The sequence below is a fragment of the Cervus canadensis genome, chromosome 6, assembly GCF_019320065.1.
Source record: "Cervus canadensis isolate Bull #8, Minnesota chromosome 6, ASM1932006v1, whole genome shotgun sequence".
In the NCBI taxonomy this organism is placed as follows: Eukaryota; Metazoa; Chordata; class Mammalia; order Artiodactyla; family Cervidae; genus Cervus; species Cervus canadensis.
In genome coordinates, this window is record NC_057391.1 from 51,101,091 (window position 1) to 51,124,511 (window position 23,421).

The 23,421-nt window shown below is 44.0% G+C and overlaps 2 protein-coding genes and 1 non-coding gene across 10 annotated transcripts in view; 2 read left to right on the forward strand and 1 right to left on the reverse strand.

The window, feature by feature from the left end:
- The first annotated feature begins 49 nt into the window (after positions 1–49).
- PIGBOS1 (PIGB opposite strand 1) lies at positions 50–2,147 on the forward strand. Of its 2 annotated transcripts, none has more exons than XM_043471927.1 (2): positions 50–302; positions 1,530–2,147. In XM_043471927.1, exon 2 carries the CDS (start codon positions 1,605–1,607, stop codon positions 1,767–1,769), a length of 165 nt encoding a protein of 54 aa, XP_043327862.1. In that variant the 5' UTR covers positions 50–302; positions 1,530–1,604; the 3' UTR covers positions 1,770–2,147. The 2 variants fall into 2 exon arrangements, with proteins under 2 accessions (XP_043327862.1, XP_043327861.1); XM_043471926.1 differs by having other exon boundaries at positions 93–298.
- Positions 2,148–8,205: 6,058 nt separating this feature from the next.
- The window catches only part of RAB27A (RAB27A, member RAS oncogene family), an 85,637-nt gene continuing 70,421 nt past the window's right edge, over positions 8,206–23,421 (forward strand). For 2 of the 7 annotated variants that reach the window (XM_043471918.1, XM_043471913.1), the window contains exon 1: positions 12,687–12,840. The gene's annotated coding sequence lies outside the window, so the exon portion shown is untranslated. Of the gene's footprint in view, positions 9,355–12,158; positions 12,288–12,686; positions 12,841–23,421 lie in introns of those variants that run through there. The other 5 variants (XM_043471915.1, XM_043471917.1, XM_043471923.1 and 2 more) reach the window with 5 other exon arrangements.
- Positions 16,339–16,410, reverse strand: TRNAC-ACA. The gene has a single exon. It is a non-coding gene; the product is annotated as a tRNA-Cys (tRNA).

The window sequence follows — 23,421 nt, forward strand, 5'->3', positions numbered from 1 at the left end:
AAGTTTGGCTTTTGCAAGCTGCCGTCGCCGGCAGGCGCGGAGATAGCCGGGAAAAGGCCTCTTCGTCCCGCCCACCCCCAACGGTGGTCCCCCCGGCCCACTATTGCTCTTTCGGCAACGCGTGTACGTCTTCGCCGACGACTGGTCCGCGGTTTCCCTGCTACATTTCTTTCTCGAGGCATTGTTCCCTTCCTTTGGTTTCGTGGTCTCTGCGGCCGGGGTGCGGAAACTGCTGAAAGGAACTGGATCTCACCTCTGCGGGTGCAGCCTGGAGGCGGCGGGGAGCTGAAGCAGAACGGTGTGTGAGTGGTAATGATAGCACTGATAATTACAAACGGAAGTGTTGGTGTAACGTTGCATGCTTTGGGTGATCTTACAGTGACTATTTGTTGAGCGACGTAGGTGGGATAAGGGTAATTTAGCCTCTTGTACAGATGTGGAAAATGAGGCCCCCCCAAAGGTTAAAGGACTTGGTCAGTGTCACTTAGCGAACTAGAAGCGGAAGGGGAACCTTCCCGAATTTACTTGTGGTTTAATTGTTCGTTTTACAAGGAGCTGACTTGCAAATGTCTCCTTTTCTTACACTCAGTAGTCATCGAACCAAGCTTGGTGAAGTTCTCATTTATCTAGTTAAGTGTAGAGTCCAAGAGGAAAAAAGACTTTTTCCCCCAGAAAAATCGTAAGTTACGATTTTACCGATATATTAAGAAGCAGCTACTAGTTACTCCGCCAGTGTTGAGTTTTGTGACCTCGGGGACTGGCTTAGGAGGCTGTGAAATATTGTTATAATAAAGAAAACATAAAAATGATTCGCTCTGTTTTACCTGTTTATAAATATGTACTTAGTATCTCCGAACCATAGAACTTATCAGACTATAGACTATTGCAAAGAATATAATTTTCTGAGAAGTTCTAGAGTCTTAACTCTTCAGTTGTTAAAAAGTAAAACCAGTGAAATCCCTATTTTATTTTTTGTCAAAAATGGATGGTAGATGACTTAGAGGTGATGTCAGTTTGTATCTACTATAGCATCAAAGGAACTAGAAAATCTTTTAGTTTTTAAAAATTGTTTTTAATTTTTTTTTTCTTTTTTTTTTTTGGCTCATTGTCATGAAATAGTAAAGAAGAGCTAATAATGAAAAGTAACAAATCTCTCCCCTTTCAGATGAGATTGGCAATCACATTTAACTTTCGTGGACGGCTGTTTCTTTTAATAGTTTTGTATACCTTTAAAGGCATAAAAAGCATGTTCCTCTATTTTTTCCACACTTCTGCCATTTGGTAAAGTATCACTTTAAAACCTCAGAAAACATTCTATAATAGCATTTAGCTTTATCTTACACCATCCCCTAACCCTCATTTCTCATATTCGCTTTGTATCTATATTCTTTATTTTAGTTACATCAAAAAGCATATTTACGTATTATGAGAAAAATACTGTTTATGCAGGAGCAAAGTTGTGGCATGAAGTCTTTATAAAGGATATTGTGCTGAGTTACTGCTTTACTTCCCATTTTCTTTGTATACAGACCTGAAGAGAGTTCCTGGATGTGGAGTTTGTTTTTTTAGAACCATCCTTGTGCTGTGAAGTGTTTGATGAAAAAATGTTTGGAAGATTGACTTTTCCACAACTGCTTTTTGCTAGCCTCCTTGGAATTGCTGGAGGAATATATATTTATCAACCAATATTTGAACAGTATTCCAGAGATCAGAAGGAGTTAAAAGAAAAGATGAAATTGGTACAAGACTCAGAAGAGAAGAAAAGTTGATACTACATGGAGTTGAACTGTAATTGTGTAAAATTCCATTGAAATTATACATTGAGTATAAATAATCTAGTAAAAAGTTATCAATTATACTTTAAATGTAAATACATTATTGATAGTGATTTTAAATTAGCTTTAAAAGTAGCACTGTCAATTTTAATGTTTACTTTACTTTTTACCATTCTGTGTCTTTTCACCAGGATCTATGAGTTTGTTTCCTTTTAAGCAAAAATGAATGTATTAAGGAATATTTTATTTCTTAGTTGAGGCATATTTTCTGGGAATGCAGCCTATATATTGGCAGTCTAGAGTATATAAACTAGCTCGGAATTGTGTTTACAGTTGTGTTTGTAAATAAAGTTAACCAAGTTACCTACCTCATGCAGAATGCCCCTCAATTAGCCTACAATTAGCCTACTTTAATATACTTCAGCACTCTTTCAATTCCTGGCTTTCTCGTCCCAGGCAGAATGGAGGTATAAATTAAGAATCAGGATGGCTCAAATTAAATAAATAGAGGTTTTTGAGACGGTAGATGGTGTCACATAGGGTGGCAAACATTACACAGATCTGTTTACTTAACTCACTAAGCAGATTTGCATTAATAATCGCGATCATGGAAGAGTTAATTTATTATGAAGCTATTCATATAGTTAAAGGGTCTTTTGGAAATTGCTGAGAACTGATTTAATTTTATATTTTCAGTGAGAGCTTAAATGTAACACATGTACAAAATACTGTAAATCAACTCATTTTTTTTTGAAAAATAAATTAATTATAACTTAATATAAACTATCTATGATGAGATCAGTGAAAGTAATAGGATTAAGAGAGAGAGGGGCGAAGTTGAACTGCTGCTGCTGCTGCTAAGTCACTACTTTTGATCATTTTGAGAAGGATGCACCTGTCTGTTTGATAGTCACATACCAACTGTCAGAGAATGAGTTGATTTTTTTTTTTTTGCCCCGGTAAAGGTACTGCTGCTGCTGCTGCTAAGTCACTTGAGTCGTGTCCGACTCTGTGTGATCCCATAGACAGCAGCCCACCAGGCTCCCCCATCCCTGGGATTCTCCAGGCAAAAACACTGAAGTGGGTTGCCATTTCCTTCTCCAATGTGTGAAAGTGAAGTCGCTCAGTCGTGTCCGACTCTTAGCGACCCCATGGACCGCAGCCTACCAGGCTCCTCCATCCGTGGGATTTTCCAGGCAAGAGGACTGGAGTGGGGTGTAGTAAAGGTACGACAGCCATTCAGATCGAAGCTATAGTGAGATGCCACTTCACATACACTAGGATGACTGCTGTCAAAGAGAGAGGAAGTAGTAAGTGTTGATGGGAATGTGGAGAAGTTGAAATCCTCGAATATTGCTGGTGAGGATATAAAACAAGTTTGGCAGTTGTGGAAGTTTGGAAGTTCCTCAAAAAGAACATATAGTGTTACCATTTGACCCAGCAATTCTGCTTGTGGATGAATATCCCAGAGTAGTGAAAACTTGTCTGCATAAACATTTGTAAATGAGTGCTCGTAGCATCATTATTATAATAGCCCCAAAGTGGAATAATCCAAATGTCTCAGCCAGTGAACGTATAACTATATCGTGGTATATCCACGCAATGTAATATTCCTTGATTGAGCGCAAAATGCCACATATTGTATAATTCTATTTATAGGATATGTCCAGGATAGGTAAATGCATAGAGACAAAGTGGATTAGTATTAAATATTTCCCAGTGATTAAGGGGAGGAAGGTATAGGGAGTGACTGCTAATGGATATAGTGTTACTTTTTAGGATAATGAAAATGTTTTGGAACTAGATAGTGGTGTTCAGTGACAGGTTTGTGAATATATTAAAAACCACTGAAGTGCACACTTTACAACTTTATTGTGTGAGATTATATCTCAATAAAATGTCAGAGAGGACTTCCCTGGTGATCCAGTGGTTAAGAATGTACCTGCCAATGCAGGGGACATGGGTTTGATCCCTGGTCTGGAAAGATTACATGTGCCACAGGACAACTAAAGCCTACATGCCACAACTACTGGAGGCTGTGCTCTGCAATGAGAGGCCACTGCAACAAGAAGGCCCTGCTATTGCAACCAGAGTAAGCCTGTGCATAGCAGTGAATACCCCGTGCAGCCAAATAAATAAAAAAAATAAACACTGTCAGAGAGGGGGAAGAAAACCCCACTGCTTCCAGAGTAGCAGCTGCAGTTGGGCTAGTCCATTGTTTTCTTCCATAATTTGTCTAGTACATGTGTGTGGTATAGAATATACATAACATAAAATTTAGTATTTTTATGATTTTTAAGTACATTTCAGTGGCATTAAGTATATTCACATTGTTGTGTGACCACCATCACCATCCATCTGTAAAACGTCTGTTTAGTCTTTGCAAGGCCCAAAGAACTGAATTGAATGGCAACGTGGAGATGCCCCACCCCTATATCCTTCATGTATTTGAAGGTGGCGTTAATGTCTGCAATTCTTTGCATGAATTGCTTCCAATTTGCTGTCATAGTCAGGGAAAGCAGATTCAGGGGCTTTCAGTTGGTTCTTTATACAATAATGATGTAGTATGGACTGAATGCATCCCTCCTTTCATATGGGGGGAAGCCCTAATCCCCTTGTTTGGGTATTTGGAGGTGGGGCATTTGGGAGGTAATTAGGTCCTGAGGGCGGAGCCCTTATCAATGGGATTAATAGTAGTGTTAGTCGCTTAGTCCTGTCCAACTCTTGGTGACCCCATGGACTGTAGCTGTCAGGCTCCTCTGTCCACGGAATTCTTCAGGCAGGAATACTGCAATGAGTGGCCATTTCCTTCTCTAGGGGATCTTCCCAACCCAGGAATCAAACCCAGGTCTCCTGCACTACAGGCAAATTCTTTACCATCAGAGCCACCTATGTTTAAAAGCATCAATGGGATTAGTGCCCTTAAAGAAAAGATACCAGAAACGTGCTCTGTCTCTTGCCCGTGTAAGGATATAGCAAGAAGATGGCTGTCTGCAAATCAGGAAAAGAGGCTTCATCATATACTGAATCAGCCTCTGCCAGCCCCTTGATCTTGTACACCTCAGCCTTCAAAACTGTGAGAAAAAAATACCTGTGTTTAAACCACTTATTTAGTGGAATTTATTAATAGCAGTCTGAATAGACTAAGGCATGGCTCTTCCTGTAAGATCAATGTGCGGTCCCTGCCGGCTACTGAGCGTGTATATATATGTGTGAATATGTGTGTATACATATTATATATCCTATCCATGGACCTCAGTTTGGGGAGGAATGACAACGGGTTCCTGTAAAACAAATTTGGGCTAAACCTGCATTTATCTTATCCCACCCCAAGGATCCTGCACTCTAAACTGAGGGACCATGGTCAATTTAGAGCTTCCTTGTACCAGCCTCAGATCATGCAGTCAACAGGATCTGAATTTTGTCCTGGTTAAAGGCCTTGGGTCTCTTGGTAGGAGCAGAGGAAAGTTTATGGTAGATTCTTGTGGCATTGAGGAGTCCTTCCTCAGGTAAACACAGCTTCTTTAATTGTTGGGTTTAAATTTACGGAATTGACTTAAATCAGGAAATGTAAAAGATCTTGATTCCCAGTGTGAAAACCAACAGCCTTCTGCTCACTAGTTCTTAATTTTCTTTTAGAAATATGTGAGTCAAGAAACACCCCTTTCTTTCCGCAAAACAATAAAGCCCTTCTATCTTTTCCTTCAGAATATGGTGACCTTTTATGCTGTTGGCATAGAACCCTGTATGCTATCAAGTCAAGACACCCTGGGTATGCTCCAGCCTGGCTTCCCATTTTAGCAGTTATGACTTGCCATCAGACCTTTGCCACCTGGAAATTCTTTTGTTTCTAACTTGGGAGTCCTGTTGCAGCGTCTTCTGTCAGTCTCATCTCATAAAGTACGTCCATGTCAGTGGCCTCCTCACCAGTGCCTCAGTGAAAGGAGCCCCATCAGGGCCTTGCGGGTAACAGCAGCTGGTGGTTCTGCAGTCTCATCACACATCTGTTATTCTGACTCCAAGGTCAGCAGGGCGAGATAAGGAGAACAAGAAAGTTAAAGAGGGAAAGCCAAGATGATGATAGATTTTCAAGGGGGCCACTTGACTTGATCCTATGGGATTTTCTGAAGAGAATTTAAAAATTTTTTTAGCTATTGAAGTAACTTCAGACTTAAAAGGTACAAAATAATATAAAAAAAATTTCATATACTTGTTATCTAGGTTCCACAGATGTTAGCATTTATCCACATTTGCTTTAATCTCTCTCTGTATATATGTGCTTACGTATTATGCACACACAAACATTATTGTTTTTCTAAACCCTTTGAAAACAGAATAAGTTGCCCATGTGATTCCCTGATTCCCGTAACCTCTAAATATTTTAGTGTGCAATTCCTAAAAACAGGGATGTTCTCATTTATTATTATAATAATCAAGATCAGGAAGTTAAGATTGATAGGATATTATTATCTAATCTCAGATTTCATTCTGATTCTACTAAGTCTTATTAATGTCCTTTAGAACAAGACAAAAATATTTTTCTGAACTGGGATCTAATTTAGGGTCACATTTGAATTTAGTTCTTGGTTCTTTGGTTTTATTTATTCTTGTTCCTTGAAAGTGAAAGTGAAGTCGTTCAGTTGTGTCCAACTCTTTGTGACCCCATGGACTGTAGCCTACAGGCTTCTTAGTCATTGCCTTTTATGACCTTGAAATTTTCAAAGAATGTTGGTTTGTTTTGTAAAATATCCCTTAATTTGAATTTGTTTAATGCTTCTGTATGATTAGATAGCTTCAGGTTATACCTTTTTGGTAGGAATACTGCAGAAGTGATGTGTTGGTTTGATTCACAGATTCCTATTTTACTCAGTGAGTTATAATTTATTACTGTCACCAGGGCTGACCACATGATTTGTGGGGCTCAGTGCAAAATGAAGATGCATGGCTATGGGTAGGGATCAGAAAGCCAGTCTCTTTCCATGGACTCACTACAACTCATGATGAGTGTGCAACCCCCAGTTTACAAACCTCCATGCTTGTGCCCTTGATTCCTGGGTGGTGGCGGCAGGAGGCCCCTGCTGGTGGCACATAGAATGTACTATGGTGCTACCAGACTAGGGCGGGGACACCTGCCTTCTTGCCCACCCCATGGTGCCATGGGACGTGGGCTCAATCCTGATCTCTTCTGTACTCACAGCCAGGCTCCCAGCCATGTGGAAGGTGATGGCAGAATGTAGGCCTCCCCAAGTGAAGGTGACCAAGTCACTGCTTTGGAGTTGTGAATGCAAGGCCATGCAGGTCCCAGGGGACTGATAGCTTACAGTGAACAATGTTGGAGTCGTGATGTCCGGAGAAGATGTAGCATCGGGACTAGGGACCAGGCTTGATCACTCAAGAGCTTTTGTGTAGCAGAGTTTTATTCAAGTATAAAAAGGGACAGAGAAAGCTTCTGACAGACATCAGAAGGGGGACAGAGAGTGTACCCTTGCTAGTCTTAGCAAGGGAGTTATATACTTTTTCAATTGGTTATTACAGTAAATCAAAAGGATATCTCAAGGTTGTAAAGGTCTTACCAGACCCACTGCCACAATTTACATTTTAAGATGACAGGATTAGTCAGAAGGATCTCAAGAAGGAGAAACATGTCCTCAAGCAAGATCCATTGTTATATTGACTAAGACAAAGCAATGTAGGAAAAAAAAAACATTTGTCCTTTTTTCCTCCTTGAGAGGCCCAGACCCCTATCTCCTCCTCAGGGACCCCGGACTTCTTATCAACCTACTGTCAACTGAGAAAAGATGTGCAACTTGAGAGTTGTGAGTTAAGTTTTGTTTGGGGCAAAATGAGGACTGCAGCCCGAAAGGCAGCATCTCAGATAGCTCTGAGAGACTGCTCCAAAGCAGCAGTGGGGGAAAGTCAATATATAAGGTTTTGGTGAAGGAGGAGTTCAATACCATGAAGCACTCATTTGACAAAAGGATTTTTGTTAGTCATGAGGATCTGATGTCACCATGAAGGGATTTAGTGCTTCTCTAGATATGAGGAGTTGCAAGGATTAAGATTGTCAGGCGAGTGTATGCTCCTTGGTTTTTGTCTCAACAATGATTAAAGCCTTCAGCGGTCACAGCCCCTCGGGTCTTGGACAAACCGTGTCATAGCTCTTAGACAAATCAGTGTTACAGCTCTATTTCATTTAGAAGATAGCAAGAGAATCCATCCTTGAAGAAGAGAAGAGAGTGGAGGAGCACGGCAGCGCGGGGGGCGTTGGGGGGGGTGGAACAGAGAGAGAGAGAGAGAGAGAGGAGCGCTTGGCTCCTTTTATACGTTTTCTTCTCCCTGGGCCTGCCCTATGCAAATTGGGCTCAGCCAGGAATGCTGTTCTACCTGAAGTCCTCACTCCGGTCCTCTGTTTTATTTTCTAGGGCTTTCCCCTTCCTTATCTTTTAGCCACCGCCATTTTGGACTCCTTTTCCCTGTTCTACCTAACAAGATCATAAAATCTGTTCCTAAAAACCTCCAACTATCTAAAAGACCTTTTCCTGTCCCACCGGATTCCCTGGAGCACAGAGTGCCTCACTCCACCCTGAACTCCTTCAGGGGTTGTTGAAGGTCAACAGCTATAGCAGCATGGGGTTCAATCTCCCCATGGCAGATGGCAAATGCTCTTGGTAAGTGCCAATTTGTAGTTGACACTACCTAGGAATTGACTCTCTCAGGACCAGAAAGAGAGGCATGGGCAGTAGCAGGAGTCAGAGCCAGGTACATACAGAGGCTTCAAGCCTCCATCATGCTTCACTGTGCCATCAGATTTCACTTGTAAGACACAAATTCAAAGATAAAATTACTGAAAATTTTAAGACGGTGACTGCAGAACAATATAATTCAGTGTGCTGGGCCCTGTGTGGTGTTCTGGCTGCAAGGCCATGAAGTCAACCCTGATGATCACTACTTTTATGTTCAAATTGTTCCAGTTTTGTCAGTTGGAGTCCTTTCAAGCTAGCCCTGTTTTTTTTTTTTTAATGTTTATTTCCAATATGAAGTGTTACTTTTGAGCATTTTCTGAAAATATAGTTCAACAAGTTAACAACTAGGTACAAAATACTTAAGAATATACTTTGACATTCACAGTAGTGGACATATTTGAAAGGTAAGTTTTGTTAATGTAGCTTATAAACAAAAATATTTTGACAGTCCCGGTTAAAACAAGCAAGCTCTTAACTGAGGTTTAATATACTTGGTTTCTGTAATAACGTTCTGTTGTTTTCCTCTGGATACACTTTCCTCAAATTACTTTTTGAGTTTCCTCTGCCCATGCCTTAAATACTGACCAATCCTCTGGATTCTGCACCAAGTCCCCTTTTTACCGTTTCAGCACATTTTCTAGACGAACTCATTGCCTCTCACATCTGAGTGGTAACAGCTCCAGTTCATGTCTTCTGTGCTTCAGACCAGCTTTTTCAACTGCATACTAAAAGAGTTTCACTTGGATGTTCTGCTGGCGCTGGCATGTCAGAGTTGAAATGCCCTGGACTTGTTGATTATGGTCTATTTCACTCTCCCTTCCTGTTGCTTTTGTCAGGTGAGTGTATGCTCCTCGGTTTTTGTGTCATCACAACAAAGATTTGGAGTGACGGACACTAAAACCCCCTCCGCGTGTCACAGCTCTCGGGTCTTGGACAGACCGTGTTATAGCTCTCGGGTCTTGAACAGACCGTGTTATAGCTCTTAGACAAATCAGTGTTACAGCTCTATTTTATTTAGAAGATAGCAGGAAAATCCATCTTCGAGGCATGAGGGCACGTCGATCCAAAGTGGCGAAGAGAAGAGCACCCCAGTGCGTTGTGCGGGGGCGGGGGGGGGGGTGGAGAGAAAGAGCGCATACACACGTGGGAGAGAAAGAGAGAGAACCCTTTGGCTTCTCTTTTTATGTTTTTTCCTTCCCCCTGGGTCTGCCCTATGCAAATTGGGCTTAGTCAGGAGTGCTGTTCTACCTGAAGTCCTCACTCCAGTCCTCGGACCTTCCTTTGACCTTTTGTTCTGTTTTCTCGGGCTTTTCCCTTCCTTGTCTTTTAGCCACTGCCATTTTGGACTCCTGTTTTCTATTCTAACTACCTAACACTTTCTTTTGCTTAGGGGTTCCTAGTTGCCCAAACCAGAAACTTGAGCATTTCCATGAATTTCTCCTTCTCCCTCCCCACCTACAACCAAGTCTTCTTGATTCCCTCTCCTAAGTATCTCAAATCTGTCTATTCATCCTCATCCTCAAGGCCACCCTCTTAAACCAGATCACTGTTATTCCTCACTTGGATTTCAGCATGCTCATTGGCCTTCCCAGCCAATTCTTAGCCTCACAGCCATTAAGAAGATGCATTGTGAATTTTGGTCCTGGCTTTGCCACTTATTAGCTGTGTAAAACTGGTGAGGTTGCTTAATCTCTTTAATGTGCTTTTTCCTCATCTGTAATATGGAGATAAGAATAGTGCTTATTTCATAGGGCAATTGTGAGAAGTAAATGAGGTGATATATGTAAAGTTCTTAGCATATTGGCTGATTCAGAATAAATGGTCAATAAATGTTAGCCTTTATTACAAGCATTCCAGGGTCCTTCATTACCCAACCTCTGCTTATTTCTCCAGTTTCTTTGCTCTTTCCACTCATTTTTTCAGCTTTTCTAAGCTTTCAGTTGCTCCAGTATCTCATTCTCTCTTTTTTTGCCTCCAGGCCATTCTTCTGATCTTTTTCATAGAATTCTCTTCTCTCACCTTCCCCAGGGCTTCCCTTGTAGTTGAGCTGCTGAAGAATCTGCCTGCAATGCAGGAGACCCTGGTTCGATTCCTGGGTCGGGAAGATCTGCTGGAGAAGGAAATGGCAACCCATTCCAGTATTCTTGCCTGGAGAATCCCATGGACAGAGGAGCCTGGCGGGCTAAACCCCATGGCGTTGAAAGAGTGGGACACGACTTAGCAACTAAACCACCCCACCTTCCCCACTTATTCATCCTTCTTAATCTATACATCACTTGTCTCTGGGATGTGTTGATCTGGTGTCACTTAACTTGTGTTCCAATTAGTCAGACTTAGCCACTGAACAACAACTTCCCTTATCAAGGATCTTATCTCACTGCACAGAAGTTAACTTGATCTCTTTGAGGACAGGATCACTAAGGGCAAGGACCAGTTTGCCTTGTTCACTATGGCATGTCTAGTACCTAACTAGACTTGCTGGATGAAATGACAGAATGGGTGATGTATGAGCCACAGCATTGCTGTTTTCTGACCTGCCTGGTGAACTCCTGCTGACAGCCCTGCCTGGCTGTAGGAGTGGGGAGGGCTGAGCGCTCCTTGAATCGTGAACCATTAGCAGTTGCTGCATTGTTGATGCCCTCCCCCCCGCCCCCAACAGATCTTAGCTGATCAGTGACTCCCAAGACTTCCTCTACACATGAACATGGGGCTACTTTCCCTGTTTTAACCTCCAGTGATAACAGTTTGATGGCTTTTCTCTAAGGAATATCCCTTGAAACCATCACCCTGTAGTGAATCTGTTATCCCTAACTCTGCGGTTACTGCATTATATTTGCCTGGAACTATTAAAATGAATATGTATTCAATATTTAGCAATCTCGTATGGTTCATCGTATATGTGATTTTAAGTAATCTGAGAAGCTCATTGTATTGTAATGCAAACTGAGTAGTTATAGACTGAAAGGATAATGGGATTGGGCAGGTGGCCTTGAGACAGCTGGAATTTGTGATGCATGAAGAATCCGTGAGATAGAACGGATAGGAGGAGCCGGTGGACTAGGACTTCCAAACATTTGCTTTGCTTAGAAGTAGAATTATTTGGCTGAGGAGTGCTTTGCCTGGGGACTCCCCTGGCAGTCCAATGGTTAAGACTGACCTTCCAATGCAGGGTCTCTGATCAGGAACTAAGATCCCAGATGCCTCCTGATGTGGTCAAAAATTAAAAAAAAAAAAAAAAGAAATGCTTCGGCTGAATGAGCCTAAAAGTGAATTTGGCGCCTCCAGGGAGAACCTGCGGGCCTGAAGCTTCCCGCCTCTGCCTCGCAGCCACAGGTCCAAGTGGCCCACAGAAAGCCGTCGGCACTGAGAGAGGGAAGCCGCTAGGGGGCAGCAGAGGCTCGCAAATGTCTCGCTACAGGGGCTAGTCTTTCAGGTATTTTTTTTATTTTTTTATTTTAACGAATTGCTCTAATACTTGGAAATTTAAATAAGAGAGATTTTGTAATCTGAACTCGACTGTTCAAGAGCAGAGACCCTGTTTACTACCCCACATACTACCCTTTCTGACCGCCCCGCCTCCCGCCCCGCCTCCCACCCCGCCCCAGTCATCCAGCCATTCTCCAGTATCCCAGAGCTTTCCCTCACTCCAGAACCACCAACGCCAGGCTACCCGAGTGAGGAGCTGGCCGGGCCGGACGGACAGCGGCAGAGCCAGGACGCCCAGCGCGGATCTGGCCCCCGAGGAAGCCAGACCAAGTGGGCAGTCACTGTAAGCTGGGAGCCCGCCCCTCGGACCCCCGCTTAGGGCCGACTTTGCAACCGCTCAGCACCTGTGGCGACCAGAGACAGACACTGAGGCGACGCCCCGAAGATCACCTGTATAAAATGGCTTTGGGGGAGGAGATTTGGCAGCGGCACCAAACTACACCTTGCAGTGCCCCGATCCCACGGCAGTTTTTAAATGTCATCCCTGTGTCTCAAAACGAAGACAACCCCCTAAGGTTTGGCACCTTCCAGGAAAGGACAGTGGAGACCGGGTTTGGGCTAAAACAGGCGAGGGGAACTTTGCGTCGGCCCCCTGGGCGGGAACGGCGGGGCTGGGGCCGGCGCGCTCGCCCCGTCGGGCGGGGGTGCTCCCCGAAGTGACGGGAGGAAGCGGGAGGTGGAGGGCGGGGAGGAGGTCCCGCCCTCACCTCGCGCTCCTTTACGGGAAGTGATGTGGGGCCAGACGGAAAATACCCGCCAAGGACCCTAAAAGGCCGGCAGTGGGTGGACGCGGCGCGCGCACTGACAGAGCGCCGTGGGGACCGCGGGCGGAGCAGGTGAGGCGGCGGCGCGGGCTGGGAGGCGCGCTGGGGCTCGGGGCGCCGGTCACCCCGCGGGGCAGCGCGACGGAGCGGGCGAGCCGAGGGTCTGGCCCTGGGGCCGGGTGTTGGGTTGCAGCTCCTCTCCGCTCTCTGGGAGGCAGAGCCCACCGGAGAAGCTTCGTGGCTTCTCCCAGGCCCTCAGCGCAAAGCCTACGGTGACAGCCGCGGGGGTAGGGGTCGGCTTGGGCGAGGTGCCGATTAGGTGGAGTCCCCGGTTGGGATGGGGCCGAGGCCACCTCCCGGCGGCATCCCGGTGCTAGGGGCCGCACGGAGGCGGCGGGCCAGGAGGAAGGAAACTTCTCCCGCAGCAGAGGAGGCTCCTGCACGGCCTCTCTCGTTCTTTTCTCCCTCCGGTTTTGTCAGCGGAATGATTTAAAGTCTTGACACCTTTGTTGGGTGGGGTCTGGACGGCAAACTGTCTGGGTGGGAGAGGGGGTCCCCCCACCCCTTTCCCTGCCAGTCAGACAGAAAACCCTACGCGGCAGTCAGGCCCTTCTGTCTTGACTGGCGGTAGAGCTGATGTGATGACAGGTTTCCGTAACTCTTGCCAAAGCTTTTGTCTCTGTCCCAATAGATCACGGATTAAGCAAAGTCAGGCCTGAAGTGAAGGAAATCTTGTGAACCCTTAACTTTGCCTTCCCATCATTTTGGCCCCCGCGGGCCACCTGCACGGCCTCAGCATCATCTGTTACATCCTGTGTCTCAGGGGTCTTCTGTGGGCTAACAGCTATTTTCCCCTACCGGATGGATACTTAACTTTGGGAATGGCTCATCAGTCAGAGGTTGGGGGTATCCTCTTATGCTGTATAAAGTTTGTATAATTATCGGTGATTTAGTTTGTTGGTGCTCCCCTGTTACTGTTTTATTGATTTATTTATGCCTTCTTAGAAACTTGTTTTAGGGGGAAAACACAGTCTGGAAGACAGAATTTTTGCAGATGGTTACAAGTAAAGAAAGGTGAATGTAGTGCTGAAAAAAACTTGACTGAGCATCTGTATTTTATGTTAGTTTTCATTCCTACTTTCTTTCCTTTATTCTTTCTTCCTTTCTCCCTCCCTTCCTTAATTTCCATGACCTGCCTTGATTTTTCTAATTTTGATGAAGTATAACTAATTTTTTCTTTTCTTGCTGCGCTTTTGGTGTCAAATCTAAGAAAGCATTGCTCAATCCAAAGTCCTGAGGATTTATGCCTATGATTTCTTCTAAGAGTTGTTAGTTTTAGCTCTTACATTTCCATCTTTGGCTTGCTTTAAGTTAATTTTGTACATGGTGTGAGGTAGGAGTCTATTTTTTTGCATGTGGACATCAGGTTCTCCCAGCAGCATTTGTTGAAAAGATTATTTTCCCCCCTTTTGAATACCATTGGTGCCTGTGTGGAGAATAAATTGACAGTAAATGTGAGGGTTTATTTCTAGACTCTCAGCTCTACTCCATTGAGCTGCATGTCTATCCTTATGCTAGTATCACACTCTCCTCTTTATTAACTATGTACGTGATAAGTTTTGAGATGGGGAAGTGTGAGTCCTCCCACTTTGTTGTTTTTTGAGACTGCTCTGGCTATTCTGGGTCCCTTGAATTTCCATATGTAATTTAGGATCAGCGTTTCAATTGCTGTTGCCTGATTTTACAACAGATGTAAGGGTGTTGAAGTGGGCCACAGTCTCTAGGAGCCAGACTCTTGATTTTCCTCTTCCAAACCTGCTTTCCCTCAGTCTCCCCTGTCTCAGTTAATGACAACTTCATTATTACAGGTGCTCAGACTCAACAGCTGGGGGTCACCCCTGATTCTTTTCTTTGTCTCATATCCCACATCTAGTCTCTCAGCAGAATTCATTAGTTCTGCTTTGAAACTGTATCTAGGATAGGAACCATTTTGTAACATTTTCACTGCACCCACCAAGTTCCTTTCATTTGTCAACCTGGATTACTCAAAAGCCTCCTGCAGGGCCAGCCTGCTTCCACCTTCACCACTCTATGGTCTGTTCTTAACAAAGTTGCCGAAGCCATTCCTGTCACTCAGCCCTGTGCTCAGAACTCACCAGTGGCTTGTTATACCAGAGGGAAACCTCTGTCTCTGGCAGTCCCTTACTTGGTGTGTAGCTTCATCTTCCATCACTCGCTTCTTTTCTCACTCCCCTTCAGCCGCACTTCAGGACCTTTGCTGTTTCCTCTGTCTGGAATGTTTTTCCTTCAAAAGTCTGCACTGCTTACTCACTCATTTCATTCAAATCAAGTCATTTCATTAGAGATGCTTTCTTGTCCCATCCCATCTAAATTAGCGTCCCCCACCCCCCCACCCAACATTTTCTTCCTCTTTAACCTTATTTTTCTTTAGAGTATCTGTAGCACTAGTCATTGCACACACACATCTGTCTCCCACTGGTAGAGTACAAGCTCCATGAAGGTCAGGGATTTGTCTTATTTGCTCTGGTGGAGGTAGCACCTGGAATGGTTTCTGGCACATATTAAACCCTGAAAAAGAACATGTTGAGTGAATGAAAAGGGAATGAGAACCTGAGAAATGAGGATCACTCTGCTATTTCTTTCTCACTCTTCCTTCCCATTTGCAGTGTCCATAGCTACACCAGTAACTCCTCTTTCTCTCCTTTTCTATCCACTTTTTTCCCTGGAGAGAATGGTCTTACTCTTCTTGGAAAGGGAAAGGTCAAACAAAGGTCAAACAAAGGAAGGGAAGGGTCAAACAAAGCAGAAAGGTGAGGACTTTGGGTCCTTCCCGAGGGCAGGACTTGGGCAGACTGGGAGGAGGCCTTCAGCACCTGTCTCTAGTGATTTGGTTTCTTGTGCTGATCTAGGGAGAGTGAAATTCCTTGGACATTTGAGAAAATGGAGTTTCATTTCCTGATGAATATTTTGCAGTGCAGTGAATTTACTCTTTCTCTGGCTTGTAACTGAAATTTCCAATTATGAGACTCATTTTGACTTTTAATTGCATAATGACTTCAGACTGTCAACTGATTCTGCATATGTGGCCTTATTTCCGTGATGGGATTGTAATATCCTGGAGGCAGAGCGTGGCTTCATCTCCTCTGTGATTCCTGTACTGTAAGCTATCATAGACAGAGAAGTGTTCAATACACTCTTGCTGAGTGTGCCCATAAGTTAATGAATAAACTTGGATTTGTTTTCACCATTAGAAACCTCTAGTCCATATATTTAATTTTTCTCAGCCTGTAGATGTTAAGTATCTTGTTTTACTCCACCTCATCCTGCTGTTGCTGATAAAGCAGTATTGGCTAGAGTTGAGAGAGGTTTCCTGCCGACCTTTCTCACCGAGAATTGAATTAACTGGCCTGGAGAGTATAGTAATCGCTGTGGCATTTTAAAAATTGAACTAGCTTTCCATTGTTAAACTTATCTTGGAATATGCCATATCTATAAATTCTCCAGACAAGAATACTGGGAGTGGGTTGCCATTTCCTTCTCCAGGGGATCTTCCCGACCCAGGGATCGAACCTGGGTCTCCTGCATTGTAGGCAGACACTTTACCATCTGAGCTACCAGGGAAGCCCATATATTCACTACAAACTATGAAAAAGGATTATTTTTACACCCATGGCATGTATATGTGTGTGGGTGTAAATAATGCGAGCCCTAGTTAACTTGATGGGTGGGGGAAGATGGGTGGGGGAATCCCTTTCAAAATGTGTACATATGTCAAATCACATATGTCAAATTTAAAATGATGTACACTTTAAATATCTTACAATGTTCTATCTCAATTATACCTCAATAAAGCTGGCTAACGGGCTTCCTTGATGGCTCAGCGGTAAAGAATCTGCCTGCCAGTGCAGGAGATGCGGGTTCGATCCCTGGTCCAGGAGGATCCCACATGCTGCCAAGCAACTAAGCCCGTGTGACATAATTATTGAGCCTGTGCTTTGGAGCCAAAAATAAATAAGAAAATAAAATTATATATTTAAAAAAGCGGCCCACAATTTAAAAAACAAATGAATTGTGAGCCTCTATGCAGCAAGATTGCCTAGTTATTGTTAGAACAAGGTTGGCTGCTGAAGAGAGGAATTTTTCCCTTTCACGGCCTTCGCTTTATATGCTGTGTGCAGTTTTCCCTTGATCATATTTATTCCTCTGCCTCGTAGTCAGGAAGTTCCAGTTTATGGTCTGGTTTCCTTTAAGCTGATTATCTGGGGAGCAGACAAGAGCTCTGAGTTGGAGGAAGAGATGAAAGGTTTGCAAATGACTGTGTGTCCAAAAGGTGAGAGGTGTGGAGCTCTGAGCACCCACCTTGTTTTGGCCTCCTGACTGATCAGGCAGTGCACCACATTCTTTTCCCTGTATGATTGAGGTCTACTCACATTGATATTCTACTCACTGTTTAATAAAATCTGATGCCTCACCTACTCAGTACAAATGTTGCAAGTCATTCTTCCTTGCCTGCTTTTGTTTTGTTTTACTTTTTGCCTCTGTGTGTGTCATCCATGAGAAGGCCTCACATTTAGTGCTTCAGCCACACTTGGAACCACCCACCTGTATGAAATCAGACTTTTGAGAGTTGAGATTACACTTTGAATGTGGGGTCAGAGGTAGTGTGCCAGATTTTAAAAAAATTTGGATGAACAACAAATAATATTTTACTATAAGTATGTCCCATGCAATATTTGGGACACACTTATACTAAAAAAATTAGTTGTTTTTTTTTTTCCTATGAGTGGCAGATTTAATGTGGTGTCTTGGATTTAATGTGGTAACTCTGGTCTGGTAAATTTATGTTTTTGGGCAGTAAATGCGTCGATTATGATAATGTCCACAGAATAACTGAGCTATGGCTCATTTTGATAATAGCACATGTGTCTGTCTTAGGAAGGAGAGGGCATGTAAACTCAAGGATTATCAGAATTAGAAGACAGTGGGCTAAGATTCCATTTTCCTCTAGTGTTTTGTGGTAAAAGAAATTTTTCTCCAGAGATGTTGTCGTTTTCTAAGATCACACAGTTAGTGGTAGAGCCAGAACTGGAGCTCTGGGTCCAGTGGTTAGTCTGCTGCACAAAATCTTCCCTTAAGAGATCATGTGTAAGTTGCTTATGTTTTCATGCTAATCTTTAATCACTTCTGTTGCCACCGTTCCGTGATTGCTCACTGTCCTGCTGTCCTGATCCTTAGATCTGTTATGTGGCAGGCAAAGCCACCCTCAAGGACATGCTTGACTTTTCTCTGAGAACCGCAGGGCCTTTGAAAGCCACCGTTGGTTATATTCCTGTGGTGATGCCAGAAATCCCATCTTTCCATGTGTTTTTATTCCTTCTAAGGTCTGGTTATTATTCTCATCCCCTTTGAGTGTTTGCTGTAAGATGCTTTGATTCAGGAGGACTTGCTGAGAATAATTCCACAACCACCAAGTATTGTCTCACTGAAGGGCGCCTGCTTTGAGTGGCCTCCTTTGACACTCCATATCTTCTTGTAATTTGGTAGAACAGATATGGAAGATACATGGTAAGGATTGATGCAGTAGATAGGTGTATGTGACTTCCTCTTTAGAGATGTGTTCTTTTAAAACACAGTTTGCTTACTGTTTTAAAGTTATCTGTACTTATTTAAGAAAGTGGCCTTAGAAAAAAGCATCCTTTCTCTGACTGCTGCGAGAATACCATATTTCAGAGCCACTAATCCTGTTTTTTCATAGCCTGTTGATTAATTCATACAAAGCCTTACCAGCTGCCAGGTCAAAGCATAATAATAAAATTGGTTGCCAAGAGACTGAAAAATCTGTTCATTCTTATTAACTGCTGCTCATCTATCTTGCTCTGATCCCACCACGTGGGCAGCTGGTCGAGTCTTATCTGCATGTGGCTGGTTACTTATCGCCTGCGTATTTGTATCATTTGACACAAAAACAGGGCCTCAATCAGCTAATGGAAGCTTACGGTAAGGTTTTTTCATTCTTATTATTCTTGCTGTATTAGTTCTAATATGGGGAGGAATGAGACATACAGAAATAGGTCTTGACTTAAATGTCTGTTTGAGATACCTGAGAATTTTAAAATATAATCCAAGGGTAAGGGTGTGGTCAGAATTTGTTTCCTGCAGTGTGATTCATTTTCATAATGTATCTCACCATTGCAAGGGAGCAACCCCAGGGATGAGTAAAGAGGTCTAGCAGCCCTTGAAAAGATAAGGTGTTGTTCTTCCAATCAGATGCTAGAGACCAGCTCTGGCCATTCCAGGCTGGACTTCCTTCATCAGGGGCAAGGTCAGCTCTTCATCGCCCCGCTCCGCTTAGGCACAGAGGGCCGCAGAGCGGGTTGTGGTGTTTCCTTGGGGGGTGACTCAGCCCTGTGTTCCAGAATTCCTGCTTCAGTGTGGAGGAACCAACTCCGCCAGGAACTAGTGGATCAGTATTTAGTTTCTAACTTTGCCAATAATTAACTAAGTGGTATTACACTGGCGGTTCTTAATTAGGCTGTTTTCAGCTCCTTCTTCCTCAAGGGGGCATTGAGCAACATCTGGAGATGTGGCTGGTTGCCATAGCTGGGCAGTTGCAGGTATTTAGTGGGCAGAGACCTGGGATGCCTCTAAACACCCCAAAGTGCACAGAACAGCCCCTCGATACAGAGAATCATCCTGCCCACCATGTCAGTGGGTCAAGGCAGAGAAACCCTGCGTTAGACACGTTGTGGAACCTCTCTGGCCTGCAGTTTCCTAAAGTCCACATTCTCTCCGTCATGTAAAGTGAACTAAGCCTAACTCCACTTTTGTGGTCTTTCTAACCTCTCCCTTACCCCCAGTTCTGAGTGAGTCATCAGGTATGAGGTAGGGCCCAGGCATCTCTGTTTGTATGTATTTTATATCTATGTGTATATATTTTACATACATCTATGTGTATGTATTTTACATCTCCACTGGGGATTCTGACGGGCAGTTAGGACCGAGGGCCCTGCCCTTAGGGATCCCAGGGTGAGGTCCTCGCCAAGGTGCCCGGTGGGCCATGTGAGGGGAGTGGACAGTGTGGGAACAGTCTGCCGGTAGGAAGCAGGAGCCAGGCGGCAGGGCCTGGCTGCCTTGTGATTGAGTGCAGGTGGAAGGCTGCCAGCAATCCTCAGGGAGGACTGAGGACTTGGCCCCTGAATTCCTCAGAGGCGGGGCCCCCAGCCCCTCAGCACAGCAGGCTCTCAGATGCCCGGGAGTGTCTACTCCACAGAGTCCCAGCTGGTCACTATACCCTTGTACTAGAGGTGCCCCAGATCCCAGAGTTTCCCAAGGAAATAGCAAGACTGGACAGCTTCTTCATGGAAACCCCATTTCCTGCTTAGCTAGAGCCTTTCTGGGAGATTCAAAGTCAATGGCAGAAACCCCAACCCTGAGTCAGCAGCCCCTCTTGCCACCCAGATAAGGAAACCTCACTTGTTACACTTATAGAAATATGTAACTTAAGGGCTGGTGGGCATCTTAGAAACCAGGGAGCCTAGCCTCTCCATCTGACAGGTTCAGAAATGTGCCCATGGTCACATAACAACCTGATGGCAGAGAGGGTTCCAGAAGACAAGTCTGCTGGTTCTTTCTATGCCCCTGTGCTAGCCTTTCTTAATTGTAACCAGCAGTGTCTCTCCCTTGGACTCCTGTGAAATATCACAGGAAGTGAAACAAATATATTAATGATTTTCACCTATGTTAGAGCGGTCCAGAAATGTCTGAGCATCAGCTATGGCTATGTACGAGCTGCCAGCTAAAGGCCACCGTTGCTTCCTGCCTGTACTGCTGTTTTTCTGGTCTCATTCTAGCTACCCCCGCCTCCCTGTAACCCATTCCTCATGCAAAGCCAGTGATATTTTTAAAAATGTAAATCAGATCATATCCTTCTGTTTGAAATTCCTCAGTCACTTACCACTGTGGTTGGTATAAGATCCAAATGTTCCAACCATGATCTAAGTGTCCCCATGATCTGAGCCCTGTTGGCCTCCTTGTCCTCAGCTCAGCCCTGTGCCTCCTCCCTTTCTATTCCTTAGAAACGCCAACCTCTTGCCTTCCTCAGAGCATCTGCACTTGCCCACAATTCTTTTCTCTAGATTCTCACCTGGGTGGTCCCTTGGCAGCAGAGTAATCCCTGATCACTCTGTTGGAAGTAGTCTTTAGTCAGCCTCTATCCTATTATACTTTATGGTCTTCACAGGACTTCTTACTGTTTGAAATTATTTTATCTCTATGTTAACATTATCTATCTCTTTCTGCTAATTGTTCTCTCTGTGACAGCAGGGACTTTGTTTTGTAAAATTCTGGATACTTGTCACCCAAAATAATGCCTGGCACATGGGAGATGCTCAGGTGATAGTGAATGAATGATAGAGCAGGTAACCAGGAAGTTGGTGTGAGAGAAGATTGCTTGGTCTGTGTTAATTCCTATTTTTTCCTACATTGGACTTTATGTTTTATTGTTGTTGTTTTTATGCTTTTTACTTATTTATTTTCTAATTGGAGGATGATTACTTTACAGTATAGTGATGGTTTCTGCCATACATCAACATGAATCAGCCACAGGCACACACATGTCCCCTCCCTCTTAAACCTCCCTCCTCCCTCCCTCCCCATCCCACTCCTCTAGGTTGTCACGGAGCGCCGGCTTTGGGTTCCCTGCATCATACAGCAAATTCCCACTGGCTATCTATTCTACATATGGTAATATATATGTTTCAGTACTACTCTCTCAAGTCTTCCTACCTTCTCCCTCCCCTGCTGTGACCAAATTGTTTTCAAACTTTTTATTTTGTATTGGGGTATAGCTGATTAACAATGTTGTGATAGTTTCAGGTGAACATAGAAGGGAGTATGTATCCATTCTCCCCCAAACCTCCCTCCCATCCAGGCTGCCACATAACACTGAGCAGAGTTCCATGAGCTGCACAGTAAGTCCTTGCTGATTATTCATTTTAAATACAGCAATGTGTACATGTCCGTCCCAAACTCGCCATCTAACTCTTCTCCCCATCCTTCCCCTGGCAACCATAAGTTCATTCTCGAAGTCTGGGAGTCTCTTTCTGTTTTGTAAGTTTGTTTGTGTCATTTCTTTTTAGATTCCACGTATAAGGGATGTCATAGATTTTCCTTCTCTGTCTGACTTCACTGAGTATGACACTCTCCAGGTCCATCCATGTTGCTGCAAGTGGCATTATTTCATTCTTTTTAATGCCTGAGTGATATTCCGTTGTATACATGTACCACATCATCTTTATCCATTCCTCTGTCGATGGATGTTTAAACTGCTTCCACGTCTTGCCTGTTGTAAACAGTGCTGCAGTGAACATTGGGGTGCATGTAACCTTTTGAGTCATGTTTATCTCCGGATATATGCTCAGGAGTGGATGCTCTATTTTTTGATGAACCTCAAAACTGTCTGCATACTTGCTGTACCAGCTTACATTCCCACCAACAATATAGGAGGATTCCCTTCTCTCCATACCTTCTCCAGTATTTATTGCTTGTGAATTTTTGATAACAGCCATTCTAGTGGTGTGTGGTAGTTTTGATTTGTGTTTCTCTAATAATTAGCGATGGTGAACATCTTTTCATGTGCCTCGTGGCCGTTTGTATGTCTTCTTTGGAAGAATGTCCACTTAGGTCTTCTGCCGAGTTTTTGATTGGGTTGCTTGTTTTGTGCTGTTAAGCACTGGACTTTATTTTTTAAAATTAAAACCTCAGTGTCAGTTTGATACATGAGAAAAATGGAAGTGTTAAGCAGACTAGTTTCTTTTCTTTGAAGACGAATGTATTCAGATCCTCTAGTAGGAACTCTGTGGGAAACAAATAAAATGGGACAAAGCTACTTGGTAAGCACAGACTCTGGCATAGGGGCCTAGAAATCAGAAGATCCAGGCTTTAGTGCTGGAAGGGGCCTGAAAGATCACCTTGGGGATAGTTGCTCAGAACTGGCTGCCCGTGAACATCACATGTGCTGTGCTGCGCTTAGCTGCTCAGATGGGTCCAGCTCTTTTCGACCCCATGGACTGCAGCCCGCCAGGCTCCTCTATCCATGGGGATTCTCTAGGCAAGAATACTGGAGTGGGTTGCTATGCCCTCCTCCAGGGGATCTTCCCAATCCATGGATTGGACCCAGGTCTCCTGGATTGCAGGCAGATTCTTTACCATCTGAGCCACCAGGGAAGCCCAAGAATACTTGAATGGGTAGCTTATTCCTTCTCCAGGGGATCTTTCCCACCCAGGAATCAAACTGGGGTCTCCTGCATTGCAGGTGGATTCTTTACCAGCTGAGATACCAGGGAAACCCAAAAATCACATAGGGAGCTTTTATTTAAAACATGCAAAACCACATTTTTTCAGCCTCTTCTTACTGCTGCTGCTGCTGCTAAGTCACTTCAGTCGTGTCCGACTCTGTGCAACCCCGTAAATGGCAGCCCACCAGGTTCCCCCGTCCCTGGGATTCTCCAGGCAAGAACACTGGAGTGGGTTGCCATTTCCTTCTCCAATGCATGAAAGTGAAAAGTAAAAGTGAAGTCGCTCAGTTGTGTCCGACTCTTAGCGACCCCATGGACTGCAGCCTACCAGGCTCCT